A 26,718-nucleotide genomic window follows, 5' to 3' on the forward strand; every position below is an offset into this window, starting at 1 on the left:
CTCCTCACCACTATGAGCTGAATAAAGAGCATGAAATCAGTTTGTGACTCTGAGTATATTTCAAAAACATAGAGACCTTTGAGGGTTTTGGGTTGTCTTTTTTTAAAAAAAATAATAATCAAGCAGTGTATCGATTTTATGAAATAATAAATGAAATTAAAAGCAGAATAGAATGCACCAAAACAAATTAAAGCTTCAGTGACAATTAAAGCAAATGTTTTATTAATCAGTTCAAATATGGGATTCTTTACTGAGCACTGCCCACTCTTAACATTTCTGCACTAGACTCTACGGTCTTTCGCGTGGATTAAAAATAAAATAAAATCCTGCATCACTTGCAGTTTTGAAGGACAGGTCACACTCCCCCCGCCCCCCGCCAAATAAGGTAATACCCAGCACATGGCCCCGCGCATGCGCCCCTCTCTTTAAAACGAACTGCCGCAAGAGCCTCTCCTCTCCCCAGGACTAGCCCTGCCCGTGAGCTTGGCCAATCAGAGGTTCCCCAGTGCCTACAACGCACGCACAGTACGTTCCTCTCCCTCGGAGCAGCATGTTTTAGTGCGCAGAGCGGCTGGTTCCTTCCTTTTTTTCCCCTCCCCACGTATAGCCTGTAGACTTTTAAAGGGTTAGACTGCCAGTTTCATAGCCTGGAAATGCACTTCCGGGTTATTGATACACTTTACTCCCGCCCCCCCCTCTTGCCTGCACGGATTAAAAGTGACAACTCCATGTGCGGCCTTCGCTTCTATAAGCCCTTTGTCAACAACGAAATGTCGCTGTTTTTTGTGTTGAATGCATGCTATATGGTAATTTATGGACCTAATAGGTATCTAAAGCCATTTGCACATAACAATGTATGTATTTTATCCAAATAATTGTTGAACTGAAATACAATTAAGAAGGATATCAATAGTGAAATAATTATTAAGTTCCAACTTAAAATGATTTTTTTTTCATAACAAACTTAATAATGCAAACACGTTGGCATTTGGCAATAACAAAAGTTCCTTTAGAAACACAATTTACAAAGACTCATAATCTAGTCTCTAGAAACTTGCTATAGCATGAAATAATAATAGCAAACCAGTGATAATTTAGGGAGCAGGCTTGCAGGCGGGGCCCATGACTTACATCACAGGAGCCTACACAACACCCAACACTATTACTGAATGTAGGTATTATTTTATTTGTTTTCTATTTTGTATTTTTGAAAGGTACATCCAGGTTTGTTTTTTCTTTAATTTTTTGGGGGGCCCCCAAGAGAGTGGGGCCCTAAGCTATAGCTTGTTTAGTTTATACATAAATCCGGCACTGGTCTTATTCCAGACTGTGTTAAGTGGACAAACAGCTGTCTCAAAACAGCAAAACTCTAAACCGTGCGCTATATGGATGTACGACTCTCTTTTTCTATCTCTATTCGCCCCGAAAATCCCATAGAGATAAGAAATAAACAGAGTTATTATTTCCACCTCTCACTTCCGTTACACATCGATTAGTTCCGTGTCAAGGGTCTCGGAAGTCTGTGATGTCCGAGTTAGTAATGGTGGGTGATCCCTTTTTTCCCTTTTCCTTCCTCACCTCGTTGCCTTCATAAGAGGACGGGCAGTATCTTACCCGGGGTGCTAAATGAGGCGGCGGCAAGGGGTTACTCTGGGGTCTGTGATAAGTGATGCAAGGTTTTTATTTTATTTCTAATCCACGCGAAGACCGTAGAGTAAAGTTGGGGCTAGTGCAGAAATGTTAAGAGTGGGCAGTGCTAAGTGAAGAAACCCATATTTGAATAGATTAATAAAACTTTTGCTTTAATTGCCACTGAAGCTTTAATTTGTTTTGGTGCATTCTGTCTTGCTTTTATCCGCGTACTTCCATGTCAAGTGCAGATGAGATTGTAAACATGGAAAGGGTGGCGAGAAGAACCATGTGCAGCCATGAAACTGCCAGCACATTTCGCAAAGCTAAGCAGGATCCGGTATGGTTTCACATTGGTTGGATGGGGAACCAACACATGTTGTGATTCCTGCATATTGCAATGGGGGTTGGGCTAGATGACCCTGGGGGGGGGGTCCCTCTCAAATTTAAAAAGGTAAAGGACCCATCAGGTCCAGTCGTGGCCGACTCTGGGGTTGCGACGCTCATCTCGTTTTATTGGCCGAGGGAGCCGGCGTACAGCTTCCGGGACATGTGGCCAGAATGACTATGCCGCTTCTGGCGAACCAGAGCAGCGCACGGAAACGCCGTTTACCTTCCTGCCGGAGCGGTACCTACTTATCTATTTGCACTTTGACGTGCTTTCGAAATGCTAGGTTGGCAGGAGCTTCCAAATTTACAATTCCATTATTTCTATAAAAGCTCCTCTGACTGCCCTTGTCCCTTGCAACTCTTTGCAAAGGCTGTGCATGACTTTTCATCCATTTGCAGTGGTACCTCAGGTTAAGAACCTAATTCGTTCTGGAGGTCCGTTCTTAACCTCAAACTGTTCTTTAACCTGAGGTACCACTTTAGCTAATGAGGCCTCCCGTTGCTGCCGCCGTGCGATTTCTGTTCTCATCCTGAAGCAAAATTCTTAATCCGGGGTACTATTTCTGGGTTAGCAGAGTCTGTAACCTGAAGCATCTGTAACCTGCAGTGTCTGTAACCTGAAGTACCACTGTATTATATACACTGCCTCTCCCCTTGGTGTGTGTGTTCATCTCATCCTACCCTTTGTGTCCTTACAGCAACCCTGTAAGGTGTGTGAGGCGAAGAGACGTAGTGACCTACCAGCCCAAACTCACCCAGAGAGCTTCGTGATTTGAACCAGGATCTTTCATAAGATTTATTCACAGCACTTGATTGTAAAAAAAAAAGACTAAAAAGGCTTCAAAGTGGTTTACAAAAAATGAAGCAGTAAAATCAAGAAAAAATTACAACCCTACTTTAAAACACACAAAAAGATAAAATACTAAAATAAGACTAAAATTACACACCAACTTTCTAAGCATCTTGGTAAGCTTGCCTAAACAAATGGTTTAGGCAGGCGCCTGCTTGATCTCAATAGGCAGGAAGTTCCAGAGTGAAGGTGCCGCCATACTGAAGGGTTGAGTTCTTACAAATGCAGAATGGGTATTATGTGGCACCTGTAACAGTGTTAATTCGGCTGACCGAAGTGTAGTGTAAGGTGATCTCATAGGTAAATTGTTCCCAAGCAGCTAAGGGCTGAATAGACTAATAGCAACACCTTAAACTTGGCTTAGTAGCAAATAGGCAACCAGTGCAGATCTCTGAGCGCATGTGTTAAATGCTGACAAGGCCTCACTCCCGTCAGCAATCGTGCAGCAGCATTCTACACTAGCTGCAGCTTCCAGATCAAGCCCCACATACAGCTAATCCAGTCTTGAAACAACCTACCCAACCTTAGCCCCCCACACTGTCCCATTATGACTGACCAGATTTGGTGGTTAGAGAGTTGTCTGTGGCCTTTTGTAATGGAAGAATGCAAGTCTCTGAATTAGCGTAGCTTTGCTTCTCTGGAAATTTTACGTGTTGCAGATTTCCTACAAGGATGACGTGTCTACAAGCTGTTTCATATGTTTACTACACCTGCCTAAACCCTGTGTGTTGTTTTCATAAATGTGATATATGTGAGCAGTGTAACATTGTGGGAACATGGAAAAAATCATCATCCAATCAGGCTTGGATGTTGCAAATGTATATTTTATTATCATAGAAGTTGCTGATGCAGTCTTCTGTGTGCTCCCAACTTTGCTGCTGCCTTGCCCGTGTTGATGCGAACAAAACCATAAACATTATGTCTACACCAGCTGTGAAACAATTCTATGCATTATGCATAATGTGGTATAACTGTACTACTTCATCCTGCAGGGAGAGAAAAAGAGAGTTCCATTTTAAATGCCTGCCCCTAAACTAGCATATACAGGAAAACACACACACACAGAGACTGCCAGTTTTATGTGGAGATGCTTTTGAAAATATTGTCCCCCTCTAGAATTCTACTGCTTTGCTCTACCGCTATAATTTCCCCTTTCCAATATTAAAATGCTTATGCACCCAAAAGGACACCACCCACATACAAGAGGGAGATAACAGCAGGTTTGGATTTGCAGAAATTCATATTTTAAAACCTTAATGGGGAAGATTCCCCCCAAAAGCCCAGTGAAGGCTGAGTGTGTTCATTGTCTATAGATAATGACAGACTGCTGAGGAATAAAAGAGTCAATGGGATGTGAGCAGTAATGGAGTATTGTGTTGGAGGTCATAGCTGACTGCCTGGAACAATGTTTTGTTTCAGGTCCCTTGTGTTCTGCGTAATGTGTAGATTGATTCCTACACAGAAGTCTATTAAATAGTTAATAGGCCATGCATTTAGACTTGTGGAACAAATTCCTGATCAGTGGACTATGAAACTCAAGTCACATAAAATTATGTTTAGTCCAGCCACGGGAGAGTATTCTGAAATAATGCTCATTTCTGCTGTTGTAAACAGGCAGTCTGCATCTCTTGACTCTGCCGGAATTCAAAATAATGTGCATTTAAATAATGGCCATGGAGCACGTGGGTCAGGATGATAGAAGGCATGAGGAAAATAAGAAAAGCTTAGCCATTTTTTCTAGTCTAGCATTCTGTTTCCAGCAGTGCCTAACCAAAGCTTAGGCAGGGTTACAAATAGGGTATCAAAGCAACTGCCCTATCTTCTTTATCTCACCATCATTTGGTAGTTGCAGGAATATTGGCTGTGACTTGGGAGTTTCTACCTAGCTACCCTGGCAATTAACTGTTGATCGGCTTATCCTTCAAGGACGCATCTGTTACTCTGGCTGGTGGGCAGAAGTGAAAGAAAGAGCACTGATGAGTTTGAGTTGCAATAAACCTAACTGTTAGGACAAAAATCAAGTCCTTTGCAATGAAGGATGTAAGTTGATACAGGCAAGGTCTGTCATTTCAAGACTGCTTCGTAAATTGGTTCTCTCTTATCAAACATTAGTGTTTTGGTTGCAGCTGGGAAAGGAGTGCATTTTGAGAACAAGTTCAGTGTACTGCTAAAAAAACTAAGTTCAAGCTTTCTCTCTCTTCACAGGTGTAGCCCAGTGTTTTGGTGCAGAATGGGAATAAACAATGTAAACCTTGGATCTTTCTGCCCTATACAGAGAACACATGCACAGCTTCATAAAACCAAGTTTCTCCAACTTTTGGAAATGTATTTTTGTTAAGGATTCCTTTGACTGATTAGTAAACTATGCTCAGAAAGTGGCTGCGTTTATGCCCTGTTCTGAGCACTTTGCTTATCACACCACACTCTGGACGGTGACTGCTGCAGTTCTCCTAAAAGCATGTCTGCGCTTATGAAAAGGGCATTATGGCTTGCTGTCTGCCTCAAGAGGTCACATCATGCTGGCATTTTTTCGTCTCTTTCTCTGGGTTTGGAAAATTCTCCAGGACATTGCGTCACATTCCTCAGGCGATATTCCTCCGAGACTGGCAAGGTGACAGTTGTCTTGTCTACTTATATTGGGTTGAGTTCAGCACGATTAAGTTCACCTTGTAAATATTGTCTACTGTTATTGGGTTGAGTTCAGCACGATTAAGTTCACCTTGTAAATATTGTAGCTGAGAAGTAAGTGGGTGGCCAAAAAATTCCATAGCAAGTTGCAATCCAAGTCTTTGGATTGGGTTCTGAAGTAGATGACAACAGGTAGCTAATTCCTGCTGCTACTACATAATAATAATAATAATAATAATAATAATAATAATAATAATAATAATAATAATAATAATTATTTGTTATTTATACGCTGCCAATCTGGCTGGGCTTCCCCAGCCACTCTGGGCGGCTTCCAACAGAATATTAAAATACATTAAAAGCTTCCCTAAACGGGGCTGCCTTCAGATGTCTTCTAAAAGTCTGGTAGTTGCTTTACTCTTTGACATCTGGTGGGAGAGCGTTCCACAGGGCGGGTGCCACTACCGAGAAGGCCCTCTCCCTGGTTCCCTGTAACTTGGCTTCTCGTAATGAGGGAACCGCCAGAAGGCCCTCGGAGCTAGACCTCGTGTCTGGGCTGAACGATGGGGGTGGAGACGCTCCTTCAGATATACTGGACTGAGGCCATTTAGGGCTTTAAAGGTCAGCACCAACACTTTGAATTGTGCTCGGAAACGTACTTTGCAAACATAATTATGCTCCTTGGCCACCTGATGTTTTCCTCCCCTCTTACCACTTTTTTTTTTGTTAAATGAGTATCAGGGAGGTCAAAGGTTTATCAAAAATCCCAGTCTTAAGAACATATCCTTGGAAGTAAGTCTCATTCATTTCAGTGAAGCATATCTCCCAAGTAGGTATGTTTTGAGTTTATTTATTTATTTATGTTTTGAGTTGGTCTATTTATTTAGTAGGGATGTGGGTGGCGCTGTGGGTTAAACCACAGTCAAGGGCTTGCTGATCAGAAGGTCGGCGGTTCGAATCCCCGCGATGGGGTGAGCTCCCGTTGCTCGGTCCCTGCTCCTGCCAACCTAGCAGTTTGAAAGCACGTCAAAGTGCAAGCAGATAAATAGGTACCGCTCTGGTGGGAAGGTAAACGGCGTTTCCGTGGGCTGCTCTGGTTCGTCAGAAGCGGCTTAGTCATGCTGGGCACATGACCTGGAAGCTGTATGCCGGCTCCCTTGGCCAACAAAGCGAGATGAGTGCCGCAACCCCAGAGTCGTCCGCGACTGGACCTAACGGTCAAGGGTCCCTTTACCTTTAGTTATTTAGTAAATTTGTGTGCAACATATGAGTTCACAACAGTAGAGTGGTTCACAGCATGTAGTTGCCACCTGAAACATCTTGGTTAAGAGTGACTGCGTAGCTACTGTATGTGTATGCGGTGACGAATAGTAACTCTTAACTGAGATGTTATGAGCTGCAACTTAAAACACGCTGTGTGTGTGTAACATAATTCAGTGTTCCCTAGGGCCTAGACTAGTGTTCTCAAGGTGTTTTAACTTGACTACTGTCTATTTGCCTAAAGTGAGCTGACCACTTTGGAAAGAACAGCACAGTTTAAGTTACTCTTGTTGAGCTATAAAGCCCTAAGTTTCATCTTGGGACCAACCATAGGGGCAGTTATTTCTGTTACGGTGCCCAGTTTGTGAAATCACCCCCATCCCTTGAAATAAGCCAGCCACTGATTTTATTACTATTATTTAAATTTAACAACCTTTCTGTTTGCCCATGCATTTGTTGCTTATTAATGCAGATGGAAAACAAAAGCTGTAAGGGTACCAAAGGGATTTTCCATCAGAATCACAAACTTTCATTGGCCTGGACCTCCTCCCAGTTTTGTATCTTGGAGCAAAAAATGCAAAATGGTATTTTTTAGGTTTTTAACGAGAATATAAATACATTGGCAAATACATTGGTCCACCACCCCCAGACTATTCATGATTTGTGACCCTTTTCCTTTATGTGCTTTAGGATACAGTGGACATGTCATTGTTTCCTGTTGAAAACATTAGAAATTTCAGCATAATAGCTCATGTGGACCATGGGAAAAGTACTCTAGCAGATAGGCTGCTGGAGATAACAGGTGAGATAATTTTACAGTATGCTTTATTTCTTTGGGTAATGCCTGTGGGATGTAATCCATTGGAACAGTCAAATACAACATTCCTTATTTCCCTAGAGTGGGCACAACAGGTAACTTCCTGTTCCACCAGTCTGGAGTGTCTTCCCCCTGCATGTGATCTGGGCATGGCCATGGTTTCCTCCATAAAAGAGCCGAGTCACGCGGCCATTTTCTCTCTCTTGATCTGTCTCTTGCTTGCTGCCATGCTGCTCTCCTGCAGCCATTTTGTTCTCTTCATGTAATTTTGCTGTCTGCTGGCTCCCAGCTAGCAGCACATGAGTTCAGTCTCCATGTGAGATGTACTCACAGATTGTTATGTAACTACTAAGTCAAGCCTGCCTTTCAGGGATCAAATTGTGAACTGAAACGTGAGTAAACCTCTTGTTACTTTTAAGGAAAGACTCTTGTGTCTTTATTCTATTAAGAGGGATAAAAGGGGACACCAGGAATAATGGGCAAGCCAGATTGGATTACTTAACTAAAGAGATTCAAATGAATCTGCAAACCAGCTTCCTGCTATATTGAAGGGAATCTGCTCTGAAGGAAGGATAGTACTTATTCAGTATATCCTTTCCTGATATCCTTGACATTCCCACACTTCATTTAAAATAAATACCGAGGCAGAACATGTAAAACAGCGACATAAGACAAAATAGAATAATAAAAGCCATATGGATAAAACGTCATATTCAGTTATGATAGCACGGTCCTATTAATAGTCAGGAAAAGCTTGGGTGAAGCAGTCTGATTTCTCTTGCTGTTGGAAGCAAACATTTAGCAGCTTCCTGATCTACACAAGGGAGAAAGCCCTTCTTTCCATGGTGAGGTGGTGACCTGTAGGCCATGGAATGGCTACCAGGACCTGCTTCACAGACTGTGGTAATCGTCTTCGTCTTCGTTATTTATGCACAGCAATTACGATTCCAATACCAGTTTCATTTTCTACGCTGACCATTGTTTATAGATTCAGTAGAATACTTCTAATGTATATCGTTTCCATACCTAAAATAGAACGCTTTATGGTAATGGCTATGGTATTGTAAATTGTAAGTTTTCTTTCACTTCCCGAGTGTGCATTTTTGTCACAGAAGTGGGACGCTAAAGTTTCCATTCTATTTTATTGTGTTTAATTTGGGGGACAACTGTTTTGTGAAACGGCAGTCAGTTTGCATTAAAAAAACGTGTTAACCTTACTACACATTTCTCCTACCAGCTAAACATTCTCAGATTATCAAAGTCACAGAGGCAACATATGATATGCACACATATGACTTGTGTAACTTGCCTTGTTTGCGAATCCGCCTTTGTCCATTGAAAGCGTGCAGCTCTTAGCTCTTTTTTTTCATAGGGATCTTCTATACAGACTAGCATCTGTACAGATGATAATGTATCCAGCTCCCTTCCTACCATTTTCATGCGTAGCACCTATTTAGGTCTCTGATTATAGAGAAGTCCTGGTAAGTCAGGACTACATGTACTTTGGAGTTTAAGACAGGGCTAGGAAAGGCATGGACACAGGTATTGAGACTGCACTTCAACATTTGGGCATTTGGGCTGCGCCACTAGAACTCTGAAACTCAGATGTCAAAATTAACAATATATTGCATCAATTTTGAGAGTAGCCCTTTCACCAATCAGTTGCTCGAATGTTTTAGATGAGTTTCCCTGAGTATTGTCTGCCTGCTCCGCTAAACTATGGAGCCCTAGCTTTCTTGATAGGAATAGACTGAGAAAGATAACACATAAAATTGATCGTGGTTGTTTTTTTTTTAAAGCAGCCATAGGTCTATGAGAATTAAATATGGCTGTGCAAAAATGGACACTTATCATGATGTACATTAATTATGCAGTATTTTTGACCCTCTAGGAACCATTGCCAAAACAGACCATAACAAACAGGTGCTGGATAAATTGCAAGTGGAACGAGAAAGAGGAATCACCGTTAAAGCCCAGACTGCCTCTCTGATTTATAACCACAAAGGAACAAATTACCTCTTAAATCTCATTGATACACCTGTAAGTCAATCATCATCATTGCTGAAGTACTACGAAATTGAACTATTGTCGTTGTTTTGGAAAAAGTAAATATTGAATGCTTCTAGATTATTATATTTTGCATTATTGTTACTTCTTGTTGCTGGTTTTTTACTTTGGCTTCATTCTGCTGTTGGTTTTATTTTGTTTAGCTTTTAAATGTATGCTTTATTTGTTTACTTCAATGGTCGTCTGCCTTGCTCAGAGGGGAGACCCATTGAAATGAATGAACTGAAGTTAGTCATCCCCATACATTTCAGTGGGTCTGTTCTGCGAAGACCGAACAGTTGGAAAAAACCCCTCTGGTTTTCACTTTTTACAGCAAACTGCCCAGATAATTGGGTGGCGTGTAAATATTGTAAAATAAATATATAAATAACCGCGGACTGGAGCAAATCCATGGCTGTGATCTAGTAACACCGAATTGGTTGTGTAACTCAGTTCATGCAGGGATACCGTGTTTTGGTATATTAGCAGTGATGAATCCTAACGCCTGCTTTAGGGGTTGGATAAAGCTCCGTTGTTATCAGGCAGGAACCAAGCAGAGCTGCAATTAATCACTGGACACACTGCAGTTGTTAGACTAATGCAACTAATTTATTAAATAGGAGAAGCTGAGTTAATGAGGGGGTTTAGAAAGATTGAAGCAAATGAACTGGATGAGTCATCCAGAAATCAGTACAGGGAGGAATTTGTTGACTCTCATGGTATCTTCAAAAGAAAGTACAAATACAAGATGTCACAGGCGTAAGACACTATGCAAGCGCATCCCAGATAACTCGGACTACAATTCCCATCCACCCTAACTATCTTGGCCCAATGGTCATGTCAGGGATGATGGGAGTTGTAGTCATCATGGAGAACACCAGGTTGTAGATACTTAGTCCCTCCTATACTTTGTTCCTTCCTCCCCACAAAATAAAAATTCTGTCATTTCTTCAGGAACTACAGTTAATTAAATACAGGTCAAGAAGCTTTCATAACTAATTTCCTAAAGGGGGTAGGTTGCTGTTTTGATGTTATGAGCCGTTCCTCCAAGATACGTGAGTCTCTGGCATAGGTGTGTTGTCCGTGGACCCCTAATTGGGAACCACTGATTTTGACAATATTCACAAAATGGCAGGAACTAGATTCGATGCTTTCTTGTAAGCTGTCAGACAGTGGGTTACATGACTTCATGGTGTTCTTTTGATGGTCTTTTTAACCGGACCTTGAGATGCCAAGTTCTTGAAATGTTTGCATTGCTTGTTTCCCCCCTTACAGGGCCACGTAGATTTTAGCTATGAAGTCTCACGGTCGTTGTCTGCATGTCAAGGCGTCTTGCTTGTGGTGGATGCCAATGAGGTAGGGTCTGAGGTGTGACGGACAACAGTAACTTCTGCATCGTCTTTGTTCTTCTTGGAGCAATGAAGAGGTTCCCTCTCCCAAATGGTTCGAGGGAAGAGTCGTCTATCGTTGTAGATAACTTTTCAGAAATATGGAAAAGACCAGTTAGATTTCCACCACAGGCAGTTCCTGATGAGCCAGTTATGGGACTGTTGGCCCTGAGAGATGGATCCTGTGTGTTGTCCGATATTATGAGTCTCTAGGCGATACGAGTGCTAGGGATCTTAGCCTACAATCCTAAACACACTTACAATACAATCCTATAGACGTCTCCTCAGGAGCAGGCCCCATTGAGTGCAGTGGGACTTAATAAAAATAATTTATTATTTATACCCTGCCCACCTGGCTGGGTTTCCCCAGCCACTCTGGGCGGCTTCCAACAGAATATTAAAATACAATAGTCTATGAAACATTAAAAGCTTCCCTAAACAGGGCTGCCTTCAGATGTCTTCTAAAAGTTTGGTAGTTGTTTTTCTCTTTGACATCTGGTGGGAGGGCGTTCCACAGGGCGGGTGCCACTACTGAGAAGGCCCTCTGCCTGGTTCCCTGTAACTTGGCTTCTCACAGCGAGGGAACCGCCAGAAGGCCCTCAGCGTTGGACCTCAGTGAACGATGGGGGTGGAGATGCTCCTTCAGGTCTACTGGACCAAGGCCGTTTAGGGCTTTAAAAGTCAGCACCAACACTTTGAATTGTGCTCAGAAACGTACTGGGAGCCAGTGTAGGTCTTTCAAGACTTACTCCTAAATAAGTGAGTACTGGATTGCAGCCCACAAGAGACCAAGCCCTACTAGATATAATGAGCCTTCTGAATGAACACTTTGAGTTTCTGCAGATATTACCTTCGCTTGATAACTGGGGTGATAGATTAGGTAACCTGTTATGCTGCGATAGCTCAGCCTGTAGAGCTTGAGACTCTTAATCTTAGGGTCATGAGTTTGAGCCCCATGTTGGGCGCAATATTCCTGCGTTGCAGGGGGTTGGACTAGATGACCCTCGTGGTTCCCTCCAGGACTACAATTCTGTGATTCTAACCTCTACTGCTACATAAACAATTTTCCATGACCAGTTGATTTCATGGGCAGGGGCCTCTCCTAACCTACCTGGCAATTGAAACCTGGGACCTTTTATGTGGAAAATATCCGCTCTGCCTCTGAGCTATGGCCATGTCTTTTTTCCCTTTGGGACAATTTGGGGTGGGGTGGAGAGACTACATTCACAAACTCTCAAATGTTTAATAATGATGTTTTTTTCCTAGGGTATTCAAGCTCAAACGGTTGCAAATTTTTATCTTGCGTTTGAAGCACAGCTGTCAATAATTCCTGTTATAAATAAGGTAATACTTGCCATGCGCGGTATTAAAAAATCTTAGATAACTTTTGACTGTAGAATAGCAACTTGCACTCAGCACCTCTAAATGCAGTTGTGACAGAGGCCAGCCACAGAAGGGCAAGTGGCCATTCTGGTTGTGTGTCATCTCTGTAGTTGTCTCTTCCCTGATTTACATCATTCCGCCAACATATACTTAACTTTTAAGGTCCTTTATGAGCTTCTTCTTTCTTTCCCATGGTTTGTTCATTTGTTTTATTTTTCAGAAATCTCTATACCTGCCGGGGTTAAGGAATAATAATAATAATAATATCACGGCAGTGGACAGCATGAAATCCGCAATGAAATTTCATTAGTGAAACAAGTACATCACAAATCTGTAGGTCGGATTGATGCTTCCACATAAACACCAATCCAGCAGGGAAAGCCTGGGATGGGTGAACAAATGAGTTGTAACCAGGTGCCCAAATGCCAATATTGAAATTGCCGGCCTAGTGTTCTTTCAGGACACATGCCAAAGGGCAGGTGCTGCCACACAAGAGGCCCTCCCATCAGATGTCGAGGAAATAAACAACTATCTGATTTTTAGAAGACATCTGAAGGCAGCCCTGTTTAGGGAAGTTTTTAATGTTTGATCTTTTATCATGTTTTTAATATCCTGTTGGGAGCCGCCCAGAGTGGCTGGGGAAACCCAGCCGGATGGGCGGGGTATAATAACAATAACAACAACAACAATAATAATAATATATTAGTTATACCCTGCCCATCTGACTGGGTTTCCCTAGCCACTCTGAACAGCTTCCAACAAAATATTAAAATACAGTAGTCCGTCAAACATTCCCTAAACAGGGCTGCCTTCAGATGTCTTCTAAAAGTCTGGTAGTTGTTTTCTTTGTCATCTGGTGGGAGGGTGTTCCACAGGGCGGGTGCCACTACCGAAAAGGCCCTCTGCCTGATTCCCTGTAACTTGGCTTCTCGCAGTGAGGGAACCACCAGAAGGCCCTCAGCGCTGGACCTCGGTGTCCGGGTAGAACGATGGGGGTGGAGACGCTCCTTCAGGTATACTGGACCGAGGCCGTTTAGGGCTATAGAGGTCAGCACCAACATTTTGAATTGTGCTTGGAAATGTAGTATTATTATTATTATTATTATTATTATTATTATTATTATTATTATTTTATTATTACTATTATTGAGAGCATATACACTACTAAGTGGTCCCTCTTATTCTTTATATTGTGCTCAATTTAATCTTCTGGGTAGGCCTGTTACTTCATCAGTGCTGCCTTATCCTTGAGCTCAGCAGTTGCAATTCTGTGCATTTACTTGGGAGTAAGCCCTGCTGAAAACAGTGGCACTTATTTCCGAGTAAACATGCACACGGTTATGCTTCGCATTGTCTCCTGATGCCGAAAGAAAAACAGAATTTTGAACCGACTTATTCTGCCCTGCATTTTCTTTTACAAATACTTTAGCTGGATTTTTGTTTCAGATGTCCATTTTCTGTGGTTTCCCCCTTTATGCATCCCCCTCCCTTACCCTTCCCTTTGCGTTAGGCAGAGGGTTTGTCTTTTTAAAAATGGTTTGTCCCGTGCCCGGTAATTTTATGTGCTTTATAAATAAAATAGGGTGACAACGAACCCCAGGTTTCCAATTTTGAATAAACTGCTCTCAACAAACTCCATCTTCTTGACTGCAGGTCCCTAGTCTTGTTCATAAGTCACAAAAACTTCCCAGGTTACTAGTAAAAGATGAGGAAAGTGAAAGTGTAAATGCAATGCACATTTTTGAAGCTTTTCTTATTTTTGCTCTAACAGAATTTACTTCTGACTTCTGTTACATTGGGTGCACTTTTCCGACAATAACTTTGTTTTGCAGATTGATCTAAAGAATGCAGATCCTGAGCGGGTGGAAAATCAAATTGAAACTGTGTTTGATATCCCCAAAGACGACTGTATTAGGGTAAGACACCTTTTCTGGTGTATAAATATGTGTGTAGTAGCTGTTGATAAAACTCTCCTACATGGAAACCTTACCAGGTTATTTTTATTAAATGATTATATTCTCACAGTGCAGAGTGTTTACTTACAATTAAGCTCCATTGAGATAAATGAAACTCGGCGCTTCTCCCAGAATAAAGTGCTTTGCTTCCTTCTACTGTAATCATTGAAGAAATGTATTTGCTTACTATTCAGAGTAAGGCATTTTCAAATATAACTGCATGAAGCATAATATATTGAGGTGACAACAGCTTACTAGTGTGCACTGAATTAAGCTCTCTTTCCCTTTTTAATTTGCTTTAGATTTCTGCTAAACTGGGAACAAATGTTGAAAGAATACTTCAGGAAGTTATTGAACGAATCCCTCCGTAAGTTTATTTTTCTGGCATCTTATATACAGTGGTAGCTCTACTTGCATTCACCTCCGGTTACGTATCCTTCGGGATACGTACGCAGCAAACCCAGAAGTATTTTTCCGGATTTCGCCGCGCGCGCATGCGCTTAAGTGGTCCCTCCGCATGGGAAAACCTCAGGATCCGACCGGAGCTCCAGAACGGATCCCGTCCGCAACTGGAGGTACCACTGTACTATAGGTACCACTGTACTATTGAGAAATGGACTGCCTTGCAGTTATGCTGAGCCATCTGCTTGAGCCAGTTACATTTTTGCGTCTTTTTAATAATCTCCTTAATTTAGTGAGTTAACATCTCTCTCTCTCGCTCGCTTTCAAATTTTCAGTTTTACAATTTAAAATCCTCATTTTACATCCTTAAGATATCAATAACTTCCCTTCTTCTCTTTCCATGGTTCATTTTCCATATCATAAATCCCTGCATATTTTACATAAACTGTGCCATTCAGTATTCCATTAATGCATCCATCGAAACTTATTTACACTGTTGAGTTTATCTTAATGCTGCCCATGTTTTCAAGTGTACACAATCTCCCCCCATATATTCAATAAACATTTTTCCAGTCTTCTCTAAACATATGTTCTTCTTGTTCTCTTATTCTATATGGTAAGTCTGCAAGTTGTGCATATTCTGTCAACCTAAGTTGCCATTCTTCTTTGGTTGGGACCTCGCTCACACTCCATTGTGGGGCTAACAAAACACGGGCCGCTGTAGTGGCATACATAAATAACCCTTTTTGACACCTGGGAATTTCAGTCTGAATTGAATTCTTGATTGAATTCAGAACAGTAGATTTCTCTGGTAAATATAACATGATAAAGCGGAAACAAAGGCATTTCAATGTTCCACGTGCAGTGTGTGTTGCTATTTGCTACAGTAACTGGAACTGTATTTATGCGAGCACTTGGAAAACAGACATTTGGTACTGAAAAATAACTCTCAGTATGTATTACACAGTAACCATGATATATATGTCTTTCTTATAACAGGCCCAGCGCCAGCACACAGGATCCGTTGAAGGCTTTGGTGTTCGACTCCACCTTTGATCATTACAGGGGTGTGATTGCCAATATTGCACTGTTGGGTGGGGAGGTTCGCAAAGGCCAAAGGATAGCATCAGCTCATACGAAAAAGGTTTATGAAGTTAATGAAGTGGGAATTCTGAAACCCAATGAGCAGCCAACCCACAAATTGTAAGTTGCAAGCGTTTGAAATCAATCAGAAACTCTTATTTATTTGGCCTTTGTCAATACAGTGGTACCTCGGGTTAAGTACCTAATTCGTTCCAGAAGTCCGTTCTTAACCTGAAACTGTTCTTAACCTGAAGCACCACTTTAGCTAATGGGGCCACCTGCTGCTGCCGCACCGCCAGAGCACAATTTCTGTTCTCATCCTGAAGCAAAGTTCTTAACCCAAGGTACTATTTCTGGATTAGTGGAGTCTGTAACCTGAAGCGTATGTAACCCGAGGTACCACTGTATCCATATCAGGGTTTCCCAAACTTGGGTCTCCAGCTGTTTTGGGGACTGCAGTTCCCAGCATCCCTGACCGCTGGTCCTGCCAGCTAGGGATGATGGGAGTTGTAGTCCAAAAACAGCTGGAGACCAAGGTTTGGGAAACCCTGATCTGGATTGCTACTGCCAGCAGCAGTAAGATTGATTTCCCATCAGCTTTGCACTTTCCTTTGGCAAAACGCAGAGCGGAAGCATCTTCTTGATTAGCTCAGCGTGGGGAAGTGGCTAATGGCATATAAAAAGGTAAAAGACCCCTGGACGGTTAAGTCCAGTCAAAGGCGACTATGTGGTTGCGGCGCTCATCTCGCTTTCAGGCCGAGGGATCCAGCGCTTGTCCACAGACAGCTTTCTGGGTCTTGTGGCCAGCAGGACTAAGCCACTTCTGGTGCAGCAGAACACCGTGACAGAAGCCAGAGTGCACGGAAACACCATTTACCTTCCCGCCACAACGGTACCTATTTATCTACTTGCACTGGCATGCTTTCAAACTGCGAGGTTGGCAGGAGCTGGGATAGAGCAACGGGAGCTCACTCCATCGTGGGGATTCAAACCACCGACCTTCTGATCAGCAAGCCCAAGAGGCTCAGTGGTTTAGACCACAACACCACTCGTGTCACATGATGGTATATAGGAGCTGTTTCATGGTGCCTCTGTCCCTGGACAAAGCACTGTTGACTGACTAATATATTTTTAATCTTTGCTGGAAGCAAACCCAGCCAGATAGGCGGGGTGCAAATAAATTATTATTATTATTATTATTATTATTATTATTATTATTATTATTATTACATTAACATTTCAGGCAAGAGTAAAATGCTCGTGCTTCCTGTCTTATTTGCCAAGGCTGTGTAGCAAGTTTTGTAAAGATTGCAGCACACGAATGTGGGGAAGAGGATTTGACATAATTGTAGGCATTTGATAATGTGCGGTTAAATCCCTAAACAGCTTCTTCTTGCCAAGAAAAAAGGCTTGAAATATCTAATGTGATAAATATTTCCGCATGATGCTGGTTTTGTTTAGATATGCCGGCCAGGTTGGCTATCTCATTGCTGGAATGAAAGAGGTCAAAGAGGCCCAAATAGGAGATACAATCTATTTGCATAACCAACCAGTGGAGCCATTGCCCGGGTTTAAGTCGGCAAAACCCATGGTCTTTGCAGGTGAGGCACACGCATTCAATGACAGGAAGTACTTTCATGTTTACTTATACCGGTAGAGTGCTTAGGTGCATTTAGGAATCGTCGTTAACCGTAACAGGAACGCCATGGATCCCTGTATAAATTGTACCCAACACTTTTTGTGCTCAGAAACATACTGGGAGCCAGTGTAGTTCTTTTAGGACTGCTGTTATATGGTCCTGGCAGCTGCTCCGAGTCACCAGCCTAGCTGCTGTATTTAGGATTCATTGCAGTTTCCGAATCACCTTCAAAGGTAGCCCCACGTAGAGCGCAGAATCTTCTTGTTGACCATGCTTGCATTTTGTGTTTATGGTGGGTTTCTGTAAATTAGGTGAGGTGGTGCTTCAGTGCCCGTCAAGATCACTGCTTATTACAACAGTGGCTTTAGAGCCAGTGTGGTGTAGTGGTTAAGAGCAGTGGACTCGTAATCTGGTGATCCGGGTTTGATTCCCCGCTCCTCCACATGCAGCTGCTGCGTGACCTTGGGCTAGTCACACTTCTCTGAAGTCTCTCAGCCCCACTCACCTCACAGAGTGTTTGTTGTGGGGGAGGAAGGGAAAGGAGAATGTTAGCCGCTTTGAGACTCCTTAGGGTAGTGATAAAGCGGGATATCAAATCCAAAACTCTTCTTGGGAAAGGTGGTTTATTTTTTGTTGACAGAATAGTGATTTTGGACAGGCTTGTGAATCGCTATGCCTTTTCACAGTTATTCAGATAAACGGCTTTACCTGATCAGATTTAATTTCAAGGAATGATTTCCTCGCATGGATGGGTACCTTCGAAAATTTCAGTCAGTTTACTCTGATGGAAAACTTCCAGGAGGAGAATATTTTTGAGACTTCCTTATGTTGATGCAATTGATCTTTCTCTTCCCCTCCTCCCAGAAGAGAAGGATAAGTTATTCAAGCTGCCTACTGCTCAGTCAACCACTGAATCCAGCCCTTATGTGGAACAAGACTGAAGACTGATAATTTAAGAACCTGGTATATTATTTGTGGGCTGGCACCTGTCTCCTACAGAGAAGCGTCTTAAGTGGTTCTAGAGAAAATGCTGGATGAAATATATGAGGCTCAGCTGCCTTTACCAGCCAAGTTCTGTGTTGTATTGACAGGAATGTACCCAGTAGACCAGTCGGAATATAACAACCTGAAAAGTGCTGTAGAAAAACTGACTCTTAATGACTCCAGTGTTTCTGTTCATCGTGATAGCAGCCTTGCCTTGGGAGCTGGATGGAGGTGAGACTTGCAATATTCAATCTTCAGCGCCACAAAGCACAAACATTTTCTCTTGATTTCCTTTGGCCAGGAAGTTTAACATGCTTAGTTGGTGCTTTTTTTGGGGGGGGGGGGACATTTTTTTTAGCACTTTGTGATTGACAGGGAAGATTGAGTACCATGTAAACGTTGCATTTACAGGTTGGGCTTTCTCGGCCTTTTACATATGGAAGTTTTTAATCAGCGTTTGGAACAAGAGTACAACGCATCTGTCATTTTGACATCACCCACCGTACCCTATAAAGCCGTTCTTTCCTCAGCAAAATTGATAAAGGTAATGGCATGGTTTTGATTTGGCTTTTTGAAATCGGGGAGGTGCAATGCTGACTTTTTTTTTAACCTTTTGTAGGAACATGGAAAAGAGGTGATCACTATAATAAATCCTGACAAGTTTCCTGACAAGTCAGTAGTGGCGGAATACCTGGAGCCTACAGTTTTGGGCACTATCATAGCACCTGATGAATATATTGGAAAAATAATAAGTCTATGCCAGGTTAGTGAATTTTTTTTAAGCTTGGGTCTCCTTTCCGCCTTCAGGGTAGAGATGAAATGAGGCAGTTTTAATTTTAAAGAGCCAAAAGTTAATTTTAACGGGCCGGTCACACTCTTAGAGAGCCACTTGTCTGCTGAAGAACCTCACCTATTGCAGAGGATTCTGGGGGATATTCTTTGTTAACATCGGAGCCTCGGTCAAGTATCTTGAGCCTCCTTTTCCCCTGTGTGAACGGAGCGTTTGCTCTAGAACATGTTCAACCTGCAATGCAGAGAACATCCATGGTGGCAAGCAAGTTTTCCAGAAAACACAGGTTCCTCACAAGAGAGTTTGGAAAGCCAGGAACATGTTTGAATTGGGCAAGCACATTCACATGGATTAACTCACCATGAAGTTGTTCAGAGCTGTTAGCCTGTTTTATCCCAGTAATCCTTATTACAACCCTGTGAGGCACTAGGCAGCTTCATTACAGATTGGAAACTGAGCTGAAATAACAGTGGCTGGCCTAAGGCTATATATTCAGTTTGTGACAGAGATGAAGTTTCAGCTGACAACTTCCCGGCTCTCATCGTTCAGACTCTAAGCCACTGAAGTACTCTGTCTCTTCAAATGAAATCCATGTATATGTATAAATTGGTTGAGAGGAAGCTACACGTACCACAGTTATTCATTTAACTGGTTAACTGATTAAATGAACAAATGTGGATTTAAAATATGGAATTGGTTGATAAATATGTTTAGGCTTATGCAGCAACAGGATAGATATATGAAAACCCTTATGGCTGAGTTTTATAGCATGGAGACACTCAGTTGGTTGTCTTGTCCGATGACTTCTCTCAAACAAAACATCCTTTACAAATGCTTGTTTGATCACCAAGAAAGAAGATGCCACCGCTACCTTAGGCTTCTTGATGCAGTGCTGAACTTCCTAGATTAAGTGCAGTTTCTTCTAAGGTTCATAAAAGGTAAAGGTAAAGGGACCCCTGACCATTAGGTCCAGTCGTGACCAACTCTGGGGTTGCGGCGCTCATCTCACTTTATTGGCCGAGGGAGCTGGCGTTTGTCCACAGACAGCTTCTGGGTCATGTGGCCAGCATGACTAAGCTGCTTCTGGCGAACCAGAGCAGCTCACGGAAACACATTCCCACTGGTGCTTTCGAACGGCTAGGTTGGCAGGAGCAGGGACTGAACAACAGAAGCTCACCCCATCACGGGGATTTGAACTGCCAACCTTCTGATCGGCAAGTCCTAGGCTCTGTGGTTTAACCCACAGCGCCACCCGCGTCCCTTCTAAGGTTCATACTTATATTAGTACTATAATCTATTTCTAGTCTTATCCTCAGTGGATAGGATGTTTCATTTCCCTTTCTTTGTACTAAGAGCCTTCAAAATATTTGATGATAGTCAGCCAGATCTCCAGATTATCGAGGCTCAGCACAGCAAAAATAGATGGGACTTTGTCCTAACTAGCTTACCATCTTAAATTACAATTTATTTCACTCCGTACAACTTGGTCTCCTGAAGCCATTTCTCACCCAGCAGGCAAAGTTATAGGAGATCAAGCAAAATAGCTTTCCATTACAGTGGTACCTTGGTTTATGAACTTAATGTTCCAGAAGTCTGTTCTTAAACCAAAGCGTTCTTAAACCAAGGCATGATTTCCCATAGCAACGGGGGACTCAATTTACAAATGGAACACACTCAACAGGAAGCGAAACATGTTCTTATTCCAAGGCAAATTTCACAAACCAAAACACCTACTTCTGGGTTTGCAGCGTTCTTAATCCAAGTTGTTCATAAACTAAGCTGTTCTTAAACCAAGGTACCACTGTATTTTCATGAAACTTTTGGTACCTTAGCAATAAGAAATGTGAGTAGTCGGGAGAAAGACTCACAGAAGAATGTGCAAATAAGATGAGAAAATAAATATCTATTCCGTAAAGAAACACGGAGCTTTTATTGCTTAGTTATGTTAATTTGCCAGGTCCCGGTAATATCGGTCCTTCAGTTTAAAATTCACCCATCATGTTTTAGAATGGAATATTTACTGAAGATTTATATCATGAGAAATTCTAGTTGACTGTCAAAACTACTGTGTTGCTTGCCAGACTCGAAGGGCTATTCAGAAGGACCTGATATACATTGATGACCACAGAGTCATGATGAAATATTTCTTTCCACTGAATGAAATTGTCGTTGACTTCTACGATGCTCTGAAATCCCTCTCTTCTGGATATGCCAGGTACAGTAATGTATTTTTAAAATAAAATAAAATAAAATAAAGTGGGACATTCATTATTTGTTGGGTTTTCAGAATTCCAGTTGTACCCAGTCCCCACTGAATTTCAAGGTTTTGCAGAAGAGGTGGAGTCTCTCCAAAGTGCTAATAATAATAATAATAATAATAATAATAATAATTTTGCCCCACTCATCTGACTGGGTTGCCCCAGCCACTTGAGGAATACAATGGTTTTGCCTCTGTTGTGGGGCAGAATGGGCAAGTTTATGCGTCTTGCAGCACCATTCTATACATGTCTGCTCTGAAGTAAGACCCATTGAGTTCAGTTGGACTTCTTTGCAAGTACATGTGTATGCAGTCTGTTCCTCAGGTTTCCCTGCGACATGTTTGAGGACTAATAATAATTTATTATTTACACCCCGCCCATCTGGCTGAGTTTCCCCAGCCACTCTGGGCGGCTCCCAATCAAGTATTAAAAACAGTACAGCATTAAATATTAAAACTTCCCTGAACAGGGCTGCCTTCAGATGTCTTTTAAAGATAGGATAGCTGCTTATTTCCTTCACATTTGAAGGGAGGGTGTTCCACAGGGTGGGCGCCGCCACCAAGAAGGCCCTCTGTCTGGTTCCCTGTAACCTTACTTTTCGCAATGAGGGAACCGCCAGAAGGCCCTCGGTGCTGGACCTCAGTGTCCGGGCTGAACGATGGGGGTGGAGACGCTCCTTCAGGTATACAGAACCGAAGCCATTTAGGGCTTTAAAGGTCAGCACCAACACCTTGAATTGTGCTCTGAAACGTAGTGGGAGCCTCTCAGAGCCGGTGTTATGTGGTCCCGGCGGCCACTCCAAGTCACCAGTCTGGCTACTGCATTCTGGATTAATTGCAGTTTCCGGGTCACCTTCAAAGGTAGCCCCACGTAGAGCGCATTGCAGTAGTCCAAGCGGGAGATAACTAGAGCATGCAGCACTCTGGCGAGACAGTTCGCGGGCAGGTAGGGTCTTAGCCTGCGTACCAGGTGGAGCTGGTAGACAGCCGCCCTGGACACAGAGTTAACCTGCGCCTCCATGGACAGCTGTGAGTCCAAAATGACTCCCAGGCTGCACACCTGGTCCTTCAGGGACACAGTTACCCCATTCAGGACCAGGGAGTCCTCCACACCAGCCCGCCCCCTGTCCCCCCAAAACAGTACTACTGTCTTGTCAGGATTCAACCTCAATCTGTTAGCCGCCATCCATCCTCCAACCGCCTCCAGGCACTCACACAGGACCTTCACCGCCTTCACTGGTTCTGATTTAAAGGAGAAGTAGAGCTGGGTGGGGGAGGCTGTCTTGAAGGCTTTGTGGGACATAAGCAGGTTATTTCCTTTCTCCACTATTTTAAGTCCTCTAGCAAATGCTAGTAAACACTGGAAGAATATTTTGAAAGGGGAAAAACCCTCCCGAGAAGATTATTTCAAGTACAGTCAAACCTTGGTTCCCAAACACCTCCGTTTTTGAACGTTTCGGCTCCCGAACATTGAAAACCCAGAAGTAAATGTGTTTTTTGGAAGCCAAACGTCCGATGCAGCTTCCGCTTAAGTGCAGGAAGCTCCTGCAGCCAATCAGAAGCTACACCTCGGTTGTCGATCGTTTCGGAAGTCCAACGGTCTTCTGGAACAGATTACATTCCACAACCAAGGTTTGACTATAGAAATGGAAGAGCAATGACTTATCGGATCGGTGTCTATATAACTGGGTGAATTTAATGTACTGAACTGGGAATAGATCTATATTGTGATTAAGAATAGGCCATGTATTTATTGGTATTTGCAAAGGGGGCTTTTTTCCCTTTTTTACTGAGGGACAACAAACCTGTATCTTTATTTGAAGAATTATTATATTAAAAACACTGTATTTAAAAAGACGAAGCCATTTTGAGTGATGAATTTAATATTTCCCCCCCTTCTTCAGTTTTGACTATGAAGATTCAGGATACCAGCCTGCGGATCTTATCAAAATGGATGTTCTTTTAAATGGGAACCCTGTAGAAGAGCTCATAACTATTGTTCATAAGTAAGTAAACTAAAAATGCAGCCGTAGTCTGTAGAGGGTATCTTTAAGAGATGGTGTGGGTGTGTCCGTGGTGGAAGAATTGCCAGTCCCTAAACTCTGCTGGATTTACACTCACTAGGGCAGAAAGTGGGACGTGGGCAGCGCTGTGGTCTAAACCACTGAGCCTCTTGGGCTTGCCAATTGGAAGGTCGGTGGTTCGAATCCCCGTGACGGGGTGAGCTCCCGTTGCTCGGTCCCAGCTCCTGCCCACCTAGCAGTTCGGAAGCATGCCAAAAAGTGCAAGTAGATAAATAGGTACCACTCTGGCGGGAAGGTAAATGGCATTTCCGTGCGCTGCTCTGGTTTTGCCAGAAGTGGCTTAGTCATGCTGGCCACATGACCCGGAAAAACTGTCTGCGGACAAACATCGGCTCCCTCGGCCAGTAAAGCGAGATGAGCACTGCAACCCCAGAGTCGTTTGCAACTGGACTTAACTGTCAGGGGTCCTTTACCTTTTAGGGCAGAAAGCAGGTTTACTTTTTTTCCTGGTAATAAGCTTTTTTCTTTTTTTAAAATCCCATTGATTACATTGGGAGGGGCTCACTTATCAGGTCCATGTTGGAAGGCTTGTGGATCTGAGCCAACCCTTGACCCCACTGACAGCAGAATAATAGAAAATGCCACTGGAAGGCCCACAGTATCTTCTGACCCCCTTCAGGTACCATAGGATTGTGCCTGAAGTGCAATTCCCTTCTTTTGCTTACATTCCCAAAACTACCTGTTTGGATTTTCAGTTTCATTGTACAGGTTGGTGCTGTTCCAGCAGAACACGAGTTCTTCATTTCAGCGATTCCATTTCTTTGTGGAACATTAATCCTTCTCCCCTTTATATAGTTAAAATGGGAAAATCTAATTGTAAACCTTGTTTTAGACTTTGACATCCCGGTCTTTTCCTCTTTTTTTTTTTTTTTAAGGGACAAAGCATACACTGTTGGGAAAGCTCTGTGTGAACGTTTAAAAGATGTTATCCCAAGACAGCTATTTGAGATAGCTATTCAGGCAGCTGTTGGGAAAAAAGTCATTGCGAGAGAAACGTGAGTTGTTTTGTGTTTTGCTTTGTTCTAAAAAAGTCATTTGTTAGACAAGTGCTAGTATTGCAAACCGAATAAAAGTCCCTCCCCTCCCCCTTTTATCACTTGTAACTATTAAAGTTGTTTCCAATATTTACTTGAGAAAACGACATTCTAGTCCAGGCATAGGCAAACTCGGCCCTCCAGATGTTTTGAGACTGCAATTCCCATCATCCCTGACCACTGGTTCTCTTAGCTAGGGGTGATGGGAGCTGTAGTCCCAAAACATCTGGAGGACCGTGTTTGCCTATGCCTGTTCTAGTCTCTTAAAAGGTTACAACTAAAGGTAAAATCAATGTGGTCTTTCATTTAGGCTACCCACTTCAAGAGCATTTCAGATTAGTCTCCATTTGTTCTAGCGGATGCCAGCTTTATTTCAGAGAAGGCATCTAGACAAAGGCTCTGCGTGAAAATTTCAACATACAAGGATATTGGAACGAGAGGTGTTCACAAAGACCCCCTGGATCCAGGCCGTTTCGTAACTTTAAAGATCAGCACTTTGCCTTTAGCTTGGAGACTAACCAGAATTTTGACTTTCTTAAAAAGGTATATCATGTGCCTTAGGTGGCTGGTATTAGTTTGCAGTTGCAATCTGGATCACCAAAAGTTTCTGAACTGTCTGGAAGGGTAGTCCCACATAGAATGCAGAATACGGGGCATAGTTGAGGCAGTAACCAAATAACTTCCCATTCCGAATTAAATGAATGGTCTCACAAAAGGAAATATAATTATATTTCTCTGTCATACTGCTTTGTAATTAGGAAGCGCATAGTAGACTATTAGAATTCTCTCCAATTTTCCTCTTCGATATGGGAAAAGTAGCCATGGAGTAAGGCTGACACCCAGTGGTTAAAATGAACTAGAAAACAGATTTCATTTGAGGCCACATGCCGATTATTGAGTTGCCTTTTGTGATACAGCACTAGGTGACATCATGTAACATTTTTGCAGGGCATCTTGTGAAAATGCACTTTGGTTTAAGCATTGAAACTTATTTCTTCCAGAGTGAAAGCTTATAGAAAAAACGTCCTGGCAAAATGTGTAAGTGTCATTCTTTTCTTTTCTGTGGGGCATTGAGAGACTGACTGATAATCACCTTCCTTTTCCTTTGGTAACGTCTGGTGATCATAGAATCACGCCCCCCCCCCACTCGGTTTTTTGCTTCCTCTATTGTAGGTACTGGTGCTAAGCATTATACTCCTGCTTTTCTGTTATGTTTTAGGTTCATGTTGATACATGCATATTCAGTAAATATGACAAGTTTGCTTTTGGTGGCAGTTCCACAGTGTGTGAAGTTAAGAGATCTGGTTTTTATAAGAGTTTTGCCACTTATTTCACCCAAAGCTCAGGGTAGCAGTTTTACATTTATCTGTCTTTTTAGTTGCCTTGGGTACTTGAAAAACAGTAGAAATGTTTTGACCAGAGTATGCCGGCCAGTATTATAGATATTCATATTGTAAAACATAGAGAAAATAACCTGTTTGTTTCCCTTTAAACAGTACGGAGGAGATATTACACGGAAAATGAAGCTATTAAAGCAGCAAGCCGAGGGAAAGAAGAAGTTGAGGAAAATCGGAAACGTGGAAGTGCCAAAGGATGCCTTCATAAGTGTTCTAAAGAGACAGACTGACAAGTAGTTGGAAGTCCACAATTATGGATTTTTAAAAGTAAATATTTGACAGACTAGTGTTTACAGTGTGTGGATGCCCTGTCTGGAATCCGATATACCCTGTGTGTACATACAACTCAAGACTCTGAAATGTCATGAATGTAAATGTACACTTTTGACAAGTGTTCTGATTTCAAGAACGTTTATAAATGACGAGTGGCTAGAAAGCCTGCAACTCTTTAATAAAGCATTCTGGCTGGTAATCAATTTTTTTATGATGGCGTTATGATCCTGCAACTTATCGGCCACCATAACTTTGCATGCCACCTTTTATTCCATGTGCATTCCTGACATGCTCTGATTGTAGAACTGGACGGGTCCCAAGGGTCATCTAGTCCAACCCCCATTGCAATGGAGCAATCCCGCCCACAGCCATCCTTGGGTGGCCTCGAACCTCCAACCTTCTGGTTAACAGCCAGACACGCTGATCCAC

General features: G+C 42.5%; 2 protein-coding genes across 6 annotated transcripts in view; one reads left to right on the forward strand and one right to left on the reverse strand.

The window, feature by feature from the left end:
• The window catches only part of LOC310686348 (syncytin-2-like), a 470,390-nt gene that overhangs the window by 333,775 nt on the left and 109,897 nt on the right, over nt 1-26,718 (reverse strand). The gene's annotated exons all lie outside the window — the stretch shown is intronic.
• Nucleotides 1,473-26,488, forward strand: GUF1 (GTP binding elongation factor GUF1). 4 transcript variants are annotated; one of them, XM_083459938.1, is made up of 18 exons: nt 1,473-1,547; nt 5,086-5,480; nt 7,448-7,559; nt 9,466-9,614; nt 10,896-10,976; nt 12,275-12,352; nt 14,224-14,307; nt 14,649-14,713; nt 15,748-15,951; nt 17,293-17,432; nt 18,562-18,685; nt 18,866-18,998; nt 19,074-19,217; nt 21,326-21,459; nt 23,406-23,507; nt 24,461-24,580; nt 25,621-25,657; nt 26,116-26,488. In XM_083459938.1, exons 2-18 carry the CDS (start codon nt 5,328-5,330, stop codon nt 26,251-26,253), a joined length of 1,998 nt encoding a protein of 665 aa, XP_083316064.1. In that variant the 5' UTR covers nt 1,473-1,547; nt 5,086-5,327; the 3' UTR covers nt 26,254-26,488. The 4 variants fall into 4 exon arrangements, 3 of the variants coding, with proteins under 3 accessions (XP_083316064.1, XP_083316063.1, XP_083316065.1); XR_014515829.1 differs by having other exon boundaries at nt 1,475-1,543; nt 5,075-5,480; nt 25,568-25,657; XM_083459937.1 differs by having other exon boundaries at nt 1,475-1,543; nt 5,075-5,480.

Source organism: Podarcis liolepis (assembly GCF_965112155.1).
Source record: "Podarcis liolepis genome assembly, chromosome: 9".
NCBI lineage: Eukaryota > Metazoa > Chordata > Lepidosauria > Squamata > Lacertidae > Podarcis > Podarcis liolepis.

Excerpts from the sequence above, each read along its gene's own strand:
- GUF1 (XM_083459938.1), top strand. The coding sequence starts at position 5,328 with ATGTCTGCGCTTATGAAAAGGGCATTATGGCTTGCTGTCTGCCTCAAG. Across the intron at positions 14,714-15,747 it reads GTTATTGAACGAATCCCTCC|GCCCAGCGCCAGCACACAGG; the intron begins GTAAGTTTATTT and ends TTCTTATAACAG. Across the intron at positions 24,581-25,620 it reads AAAGTCATTGCGAGAGAAAC|AGTGAAAGCTTATAGAAAAA; the intron begins GTGAGTTGTTTT and ends TATTTCTTCCAG.